A 9,717-nucleotide genomic window follows, 5' to 3' on the forward strand; every position below is an offset into this window, starting at 1 on the left:
CACTCCACAGTAGTATCTTCCAGTGTCCTCCCATGTTGTAGCAGATATGCTCAAATGATTTTCAGTGCCACCAAATTTGACTGAATAATGGTGATTTTGGGAACCATGTGTTGTTGCTATAAGCTGCAGTGTCCTCCCAGTAGTTAATTTATACCACACTCTACTTTTGATAACACTCTTTATATGACATTCAATAGTAACTGGGTCTCCGAGCTTTGCAGTTTGGAAAGAAACAGGCTGAGAGATGTCAGTGAACTGTGCCACACCTGAAAGAAACAGAAAAGCAGGAAACCTAAATCCTAAACCACATTTGCTTGTTTTGACTTTCATAAAAAGCTTCCCCAGGTGGGCATTAGTTACTTACACAGATTACAGAGGAGAAAAACAGTCGGAAAGCACACAATCATCTTCCTTGCTTCTGACTCCATCATCACCTGCTTCCTCTCCTCAGCACGTCTGACTTATTGAAGCAAATAATCAAAAACAGCACTGTCTACATGATGCCAGATCAGTCAGGCATCTGATTGGTTCATGTCATTCATCTTGCACAATACCTGATTGGCTGCAGTGTTGGCCAAAGCAGTTGGCTGACATGGAGTAAAAAACTTTTCACTTTGATCTGCCAGGTTTAAATGTGTATCTTCAGCAGAATGTCTCCGAGCCTTGCCTACCAGATTGAAACAGGCTGGAAAGTATTATGTGTGTTTGAATTATAAATCATACCACAATTCAATATTACTTTAATTTTATCAGTGTTAATCTTCTAATTGTCATTGTAGTGTAAAATAATAACAATATAGGTTATAATTCCCTCAAATATAATACTTACTAAACTTTACAATGAAACCACAATGTGAGCCGAGTAGAACTGAAAAAGTTGTTTAATTACAGGACAAAGACTTTATTGAGTTTACAAAGGACCTCAATAGATGTGAGGAGTTTAGGGTAAAAGGTAAAACATCAGAAAAATATAGCTGAAAGCAACCATTAGTTAGGTTCAAACCTGCGTGACAAATGATTTGACAGTGAGAATATAAACTGGATTCAGACGTGGTTTATCACACTTTGGTTGGATTTTTTTTAAATGAAAGAAGGAGACAGCGGAATCAGTCATATATAGCTGTCTATATATATATATATATATATATATATATGTACACACACACACACATATATGTGTGTGTGTGTGTGTGTGTGTGTGTGTGTGTGTCTGTGTGTCTGTGTGTGTGTGTGTGTATGTGTGTGTGTTTTGAACTATATGAACTATATTTATCTAACAGTCTGCTATATGAATTATCACTTTTTATGTATATATATATGTATATATATACACACATATGTGTGTGTGTGTGTGTGTGTGTGTGTGTGTGTGTTTGTATGTGTATGTGTGTGTGTTTTGAACTATATGAACTATATTTATCTAACAGTCTGCTACATGAATAATCACCTTTTTTTTCCATATTCAGGGACACAAAAAACTGAGTGTCAACATTTGTGCTGAATGACATTAGAGCCACAGAAAAAATATTCCCTTTTATGTTGTTTTTCCCTTGTTCTGTTTTTCACTTAGGCTTGTACTAAAATGCTATCCACAGCTCAAAGAAACAGCAAGCTGCTGCACAGCCAGCTCTTGTCATTGCCATATTAACTGTAAACAGTCATGTGAGGCATGAAGTTCAGCCACAGAGATTCTTTAAAAAAAAATGCACAGACTAGATTTGTACTGATAGCAATTCTGTGGTGTTTGGCAGGCCAGCAGCTTTTTTTTGTCTACGCTTGCAGCCTTGCTGAGCCCCTTAGATCTATGATCTGCTGTAAATATCCAATATCTAAGGTGTGCAGCTATGCAAATGTCAAAGTGAAATTGTATTGATACTGTGTATTATGCTGATAATGCCACTGTCATAAGGTTTTTTTTTTCACATTCCCAATTTTTTCCATTGTAAACAGCCTCTGCTTTGGGATCCATCTCAAATACAGTATGTATGCTATCTGTGGACCAGCAGCCTCATGCCATCCCCAGTGGCACAGTGGCAGTAGCCTACTCTATTCTTCTGTTCTGGTGAAGGCACATATTATGGTGTAAATGATGAGCCCTGCAATGTGGAGATGCTCATAGACCAGTGTCAGTTATAGACTGACAGTCAGTAATAGGCAGTTATAGACTCAGAGCCACATGGTGGTCAGCTCCTGGAGATAGCAGAGCAGATGTCACAGAGTCATGGTGTGTGTATATGTGAGGGGATGTATGTGGGGGCTGTTCCTAGGGGTGGCGCTGGTTTGTGGGACACTATCTTGAGTCCTGTCTAGATTTCCAAAACTATTGCAAAACTCTTGTGTGGATAGGGTTAAGGTTGAGGTTGTGGTTAAGACAGAGTAAAGCTCTACTGTACTTAATCAACTGTGCATGTGCGAGAATGTGTGAGAGTTTCACAAATCTAGGGTTATTATGTAGACACAACTCTCTCTGGGCTTTGACAGGGCTTTACCTAGACCTGGAAGGACACGGGGTTCAGTGAGTTGTGATTGGTGCACTGGGCTCTGTGTGGGTGTTTTCCATCTGTCTCATTCAGGATATTTAGAGGGGTGAAGGCTGGTGTGTGGTGTGCTAGTCATGAGAGAAGCAGACCTCATGGACACCGTGACAGAGCAGTTCAGCAGAGATTTGGTGTACACAGATGGAAGACACCAACCTATAGCCTGGTCTAAAACAAGAAGAGTGAGAAAGTCATAAGAGAGGCAAAGGGAAGTAGACGGAGCTTGATGCACCGGGCACCCTGCACCGGGCACCCTGCGCCCACCAATGGGTGTCAGAAAGAGGGATGTGCTTCGTGGGAAAGCAGTGAATGTGCACTCCACTCGTCCTTCACTGGAGGCCACAAGGCGGCCAGGGCCTGGAGATCACCACACATCCTGTAGCCAAAGCACACAGGACTCTCTGAACATTGAGCCATTGTTATTTCTTTTAGTGTTATTGTGTTTGTGTTTCAAAAGTGTTTCAAACCTATCTTTTAGTGTACAATAAATCAATTGTTTTTAACCTCCTTTGCTGTTTGCATGCTATTTTGGGTCAGCACAACTCCCCAGTAGGGTATTACTGGATTTTTCTTTAAGGTCACACCTCACACTCATGACACAGAAACTTTGTCCAACATAGTGACAAAGATTCAGTAACTGTTTCATGATCATCGTGCAAACACTGAGATACTTGAGTATTTGGAAACTATACACTCACACTATGGCAAAGAGTCCCCTGAGTGCTTCTTTCTGGAGTGAATTTGGGCCTTAATATAATTTAATTTAATCACAAAACATATCCATTCTGTTCGACTCAACACAGTGTAAGGATTAAGATTATGCAGGAGCTGTAAAGAAAACAAATCACACTATGACATCCTGCTTGAAACCACATAGAGCAGATGCTCCAAAATACATCTACTGTATGACCAAACCATACTAAAGCAGAGACAGTTCTCGTCTTTTGACAGCAAACCACAAGGAAGCTATAAAAAGATTCTCACATCTCTGAGTTTGTGGCAGACATGTTTACAGCAAACACCCTGCTATGATAAACAGGTGCTGGGTGAAATGAAATGTGTGGGTGATGATTAAAACAGTCCAGGACATAATGCACTGCCAGTGATGATCAGCTGGCTATGTGAAAAAGTGGCACATTTTGTGCAAACTGCTTTTAGTCAGCGCAGCACTGAGAAAAAGGGACTGGAGGTTGGAGGTCTTAAAACGTGCATACTTTTTTTTACTGCTCATTTTCCTGTAATGGAAACCCCACCATCACCAGTTCTTTTTCACACATTCGAACCTACAGATATGTCAACTGAGGGAATCAGTGCACTTTTCACAGCGCAAGATACAACAACAGAGTCCTGACACATCAATTTTGTTAGTTTATTTCAGGCCAACGTAGACAGAAGTACAAGAACCCCACTGGAGAAAGCAAAGGAGGCTTTTAACCACAAGATCACATGAAATGTTAACTGAAATGTTATATTGCATGTTATATTGCTCTCCTAGAAAGCTGATCAAGCTTCTCTGTTACATGTTCACTGTAAAGGATAGTAAGGGTGGGACGAGCATAATTTAATGTTTATGTAATTTAATTTAATTTAAATTAAATGTAATTTAATGGAAATGTTTCCACTGCTACTAACTTAGTATTTAGGCTCATTCAGGCAAATATGTGGAGTTGTACAACCATGCAGATCATTGCTTTTGTATCATTGTGGTTCCTGTTTTGGCATTAAATATCGCTGTTGCTTTCACTCATCAAAAGCAGGTCTTGGTGAAACAATGCACTTTGCTGTTTTTGTGTTTTTTGTTTGGCAGAAGCACAGTCACACAGATCTAGCAAATATCAAGTAAGCCACTTGGTGGATGTTATGCTTGCTTATGTCACAGTGAAAGGCCATGAGCAAATTAATCATGAAAGTCTTTACAACCGGTTTTATCCAAGTGATAGAATCAGACATCCATTTAGTAACATTTTGGAGGGGCAGTCCAGATATGTTGTGTGCCAGATTTTATGAATATGGACTCAAATTTGTTTTTTTGTTTATTTGTGTTATTTGTTCAAAGTGGATATTTCTTTAGCATCTTTAGTCCTTGTACTTATAGAATATGATGAAGTGGGGTTTTAAGTGCTTTATATAATAAATAATGGACCTCTTCTACTATTTTGCATTATGATCAGTGGTGGACAGTAACGGAGTAAATTTACTTGAGTACTGTACTTAAGTACAGACTCTGAGGATTTGTACTTTACTTGAGTATTAGATTTCTTTGATACTTATTACTCTTACTCGAATACATTTCCAAGACAATTATTTTTACTCTTACTCGAGTAAATTTCTAGGAAGGCTGAAAAGTACTCGTTACTTTAAAGTCGGCTGTGTTTTTTTTTTTTTTTTTTCTAAAATACTATTGGACACAAGCTGTGTTTGTCAAAGAAGGAAACCTATCACAGTACACGTTCTCCACTGGGATCTACGTAAAAGCGGAAATACGTCGCCAAATAAGGATAATGCCAAAGTAACCATGCTCAACAACTCAAAACAAGACCGCGACAATGGCGGCAGCAGGAGAAGAAAGAGTCTCAGTCTTATGATCCTCTTATGATCTCATTCATTTTATTTGTTTTTGTAGGTGTTTCTGCAGGCTTTGTATAACATTGTGATTTTACACGCAAGCACATCAGTGCAGGTGGTTTCCAAGAGTTAATTCTCTGAAACAAGAGTTACAAGGTCCTATAAATTGAAAAAATTACAGTAATTCATTGATGTAAAAAATAAGAAATTTACTCTTACTCTTACTTTTACTTTTACTTTAAGTAAATTTAAAAGCATGTACTCTTGGATACTTAAGTACCTTTAAAAGCAAGTACTTTTTTACTCTTACTCGAGTACCATGTCAACTGAGCTACTTTTACTTGTAACGGAGTAAATTTTGACCAGTAGTATTTTTACTCTTACTCAAGTACTGGGGTCGAGTACTCTGTCCATCTCTGATTATGATAAGTGACTTACTCATAGTAAATCATAATTAATAATGTTATATTTATTACAAGTGAAATAACTGACAGGAAAAGAGGCACTGCTAAAATCATCAGTCATGTTACAGAGAAGCAAAGCCTGATCAAAGTGCAGTTCTATCTGGTCTTTAAGTCGTGACGTAACACCTTTTCAAAATACTATTTCCGGGTCCAATCCTCATCATTTCAATATGCCGCAGTGCTGTGTTCCTCGTTGTTCTAACAGATCTGAGTCTAAAAAAACGATACCATTGTCATTCTACCGCTTTCCTAGCGATGAGAAAGAGAACATATATAAATATTAAGTTTTTCATCTTCATTTACGTTAAAAGTCATAGCAGTCCTGAGGGCTGTACTACGAAGGAGGCTCAACATAGCCAGGCTTTGTATTCACTATCAGGCTCAACAAAACCTAAAGCTCCAGTCAAAGTTAAGTGGTATCACGACAGTGGTTATCATCAAGGTTTGTTAAGTCCGGCTGTCAGCTTTGTGCTCTGTGCGCGTTCACAGAAAAGGGGGCGTTTTGGCATCATGTGATTCTACTTCCGCGAAAAATGGACCGTTCACGGGCTGCATATTTCACGCAAGAGGAGCAGCTTGTCCTCATGGAAAGCTATGGAAATTTTAAAAATAAAATTAACGCTAAGGGCAACACTGTGGCCGCAAATAAGGCGAGAGAGGAGTGCTGGCAGAAAATTGCTGACCGACTGAATGCGTATGTCAACACTGACTCTCATTATATTCTATATACCTATTCATTCAGTAGCTATTATGAATTTTAGTTTAGAAATATGTAACTTCAGTAGCTTTATGGGAGTGTTGCCTAGGAATTGGAGCTAAAGCCTGAGGTTAAGTCAGGTGACTGAAGGTGTGTGTGGGTGAGTCTAGTAGTGTCGGATGGAGCAGGCAGTGGTTACCATGGTTACATGACAATTTTGACCACTATTTACGCTGCTTAGAGCTCCTTGTCAGTAGTTTCAGATAATTGTTCGTTACATTTGAAGTCTAACTAGAATTATGGAGCCATTTCTGTTGATGTTTGTTTGTTTGTTCCTTTTTTGTTAAATCTTTTTTTTTTTTTTTTCTAAATCGAAATAAGTGGCGTTTGGAGTGCGTTTGAATCACCACGGGCTGCTCCCGTCCAATCATCACCTTCGGATGCCGTGACAGTCACCGTTATAATATAAGGGGTTTTCTTTAAAAAAAAAAAAAAAAAAAAAAAGTAGGCTGCTATAACAAAGTCTGTGATACAACGGAATATTTCTAACAAACGTGCAGTCTGTGCACCACTAATAGTATAGGCTACCTGCATTGTGCAGGTATACTATTAGCGCCACACACACCGTTTGTCCTACTGTGAGTGCACAACTTCTATCCGTGGCATTCCTGACACTTGGCTCAACAAGTGAGCAAATGTAGCGTATTCCCTCAGATGAACATCTATACCACTCATGGAGAATATCGTCAGGAAATGCCAGCGGATCCGCGCGATCCCTAAATCCTCTTTGTCTCCGTAATGAGCCACGGACAGTCCGGGCTCCCAGCTCCACCGGATCATCAATGAACGGTGACGCCATCTCCAAAAGACAGCACCGCTTTCATAGCCGGGCGGGGTTAAACTTAACTCATAACCTGGTCGGGACCAGGTTATGAGTTAAGCATAAGTTACCATGGTGATCTAGCCGGGTTAAAAGAGAGCCACCTTGGTGATACAGGAAAGCCTGGCTTTAGACTCAACATACCTCGCTAACCCACTAAACCTGATTCGTAGTACACCCCTCTGGGGTCCGTATCACAAAGCAGGTTCAACAAACTCTGAGTTTTCGGTTCCAGAACAGCTGATTTGAGTTAGTTTTATCAACTCGGAGTAGTTTCACCTGGAATTAAGCGTGTGCACCACAGCTATAAAATGACGAAATATAAAAACATTGTTCAAACAGGTAAGACATAATCTAATCGGCATTATCTATCTGGAAATGCTAAAACATCTATGCGTGGTCTTATAACCATCTCCCAATGAATATTTAATTCTTTGCGCAGTAACACTGCACCTTCATCCATGGGATCGTTGTCGAAAGGACATGCCATGTTCGTGAAAAAAGTCACCACCTAACTACTAATGGACTTCTAATAAAGGCCTACTGACTGTTTTTTTTTTTTTTTAAATAACAGGTGGCAGAACTAATATGCCACGCCAAAACTCGCCTGCTGACTGAATGAATGAGGAAGTTAAATACTGTGTGTGGCTGAAAGAGGGCAGAAACCTCGAGAAACTCGAGGTTTCATGAGAAAAACCTGGTCCCGACCAGGTTAGTTTCATGGAGTCTGTTACTGCGGTAACTGACCGAGAGCTTAAGTTACCTCCCTCTGTGAAACAGGCTAGAGTTACCCCTCTTTCTCTGCTTTGAGTTACCTCCCTTTGTGAAATGGTAGTATTTTGTAAGGGTGTTACGTCACTCTTAAAGACCGAATTACTTTATGCTGGAGTACACACAGACAGTGTCTGTGTTGTCCCTCTGTCTTCTTGGTCTGTGGGCCTTGTTTTCACTTAAAGCAGCATAATGGAGGTTGTCTGCATCTTGGCCCTGGCAAGAAGAAATAAAACAGCAAATCACAATTACAAGCTAAAGAAATACAACAGAAACCCGCTGAGGCACTTCAGTGTTGCGCTACATAAAAAAATCTTTGTGCAGTAGTACAACACTTAATCAAAATAGAAAACCCTCACCTCAACATGTTGAGTAGAAGCAGTGGAACTTCTTGCTTGAGAGTCTGGTTGTGGGAGAAAAAAAAAAACAAAACAAAGCAAAACAAACAAACAAATAAACAAACAAACAAAAAAAAACAGACAATGAAGGTCTTTTGCTCAAGTGCCATCTAAACTGAAACCACACCATCAGATGTGTGGTTTCAGTGTGACAGAAATGTTGATGCGATAGAATGAATCCTAATCACCTGTGCAGCGCCTAGAGTTAATCTTGTTCGTCTCGTACACAGAGGAAGCCAGGAGAACGACCAGGGTGATGGTGAATGCCAATGCTGCGCTCAAGAAATACACCAAGACAGGAGGAGAAGCCACCTCATCTGCAGACATCCACACATTAGAACAACTTGCAAAGATTTTTTTTCTGTGTTCATATTAAGTTTGGTGAAAGTGGAATAACAACTATTTATGAAATGAGACAACCTCTGCTGAAAACATGACTCACTCTCAGTGTCTGTCTTGGTCCCGTTTCCAAACAGTATCTCCCCACATGAGAGCACAGCACAGTAGTAGGTCCCAGCATCAGACAGATCCAGGCTCTTCATTGGGAGGTTGTAGTCACAGGTCTGTGTGTGTGTCGTGGGTTTCCTCTCACACTGATCATCAGTGACTCCATGCGTGTAAATGGCTCTTGGTTGAGAGTGTCCTGAGCTCCTGAACCAGTAAACACTGTGTTCTCCATCACAGGTGCCAGTGTGCACTGTACAGTTCAGAGTCACAGAGTCTCCTGGCTGGATGGTCTGAGACTCCGACTGATGGACGACAGCTTGGATGTTCAGACCTGAACCCTTTACACTGAGAGTAACTCCATCCCCAAATTCAAAATCAAAGGAAAGGCCGTTTACGCAGAAATAAGTAGCGGCATCTGAATGTTGCAATTCAAAAATCTTCAACTGATTCCCATTTGTTTCAATTTCCAGTTTGAAACGGGGATCATTCTTGAATTCATTATGGAAAATGGCATTTTTTTCATACTTATAAAAGCTACACATGAGCAGTGGTTTCTGTCCCAGTGTTTGCTTATACCAGTAAAACATAGCTGCAACATCACCTTCATAAAAGCATTTCAAAGTCATGTTGTCCCCGACGTTAGCTGATAGAAAACCACTGTCTTGACGAAGAGACAAGGACAATTTCAGCTCTGCCAGATGAAGTAAAAAGACCAAAGACATCCACAATTAATTGCATGTCATGATGGGGATGATATTATGATGTACATACTATGTTGCAGAATGAATATAAAGAATATTTAAAGCAATCATATGAAGATTAAACAGACAAAGTCAAGCTTAAAAGACAGTCTAAAAAGACGCAACTTACCAATGTTCAATACCAATATACACATCAGATGGAAAGTAACGCTCGGAGGTGCCATTGCGTTCAAGAGTCTGTGCTGAATGGAGAGGAA

General features: G+C 40.0%; 1 protein-coding gene across 1 annotated transcript; it reads right to left on the bottom strand.

Moving 5' to 3' along the window:
- Nucleotides 1-8,016: 8,016 nt before the first annotated feature.
- Nucleotides 8,017-9,402, bottom strand: LOC115376289 (uncharacterized). Its single transcript, XM_030075780.1, has 4 exons — nucleotides 8,755-9,402; nucleotides 8,501-8,629; nucleotides 8,274-8,317; nucleotides 8,017-8,130 (listed from the first exon to the last, which is right to left on the bottom strand). The coding sequence occupies exons 1-4, from the start codon at nucleotides 9,383-9,385 to the stop codon at nucleotides 8,017-8,019; spliced, it is 918 nt and encodes a 305-aa protein (XP_029931640.1). The 5' UTR covers nucleotides 9,386-9,402.
- Between the last annotated feature and the right edge of the window lie 315 nt (nucleotides 9,403-9,717).

The sequence above is a fragment of the Myripristis murdjan genome, chromosome 18 (assembly GCF_902150065.1).
Source record: "Myripristis murdjan chromosome 18, fMyrMur1.1, whole genome shotgun sequence".
Taxonomy (NCBI): Eukaryota; Metazoa; Chordata; class Actinopteri; order Holocentriformes; family Holocentridae; genus Myripristis; species Myripristis murdjan.

Coding starts and splice junctions, on each gene's coding strand:
- LOC115376289 (XM_030075780.1), bottom strand. CDS start 9,385: ATGACTTTGAAATGCTTTTATGAAGGTGATGTTGCAGCTATGTTTTAC. Junction 8,630..8,754: donor GACCAAGACAGACACTGAGA/GTGAGTCATGTT, acceptor GGATGTCTGCAG/ATGAGGTGGCTTCTCCTCCT. Junction 8,131..8,273: donor CTTCTACTCAACATGTTGAG/GTGAGGGTTTTC, acceptor TCTTCTTGCCAG/GGCCAAGATGCAGACAACCT.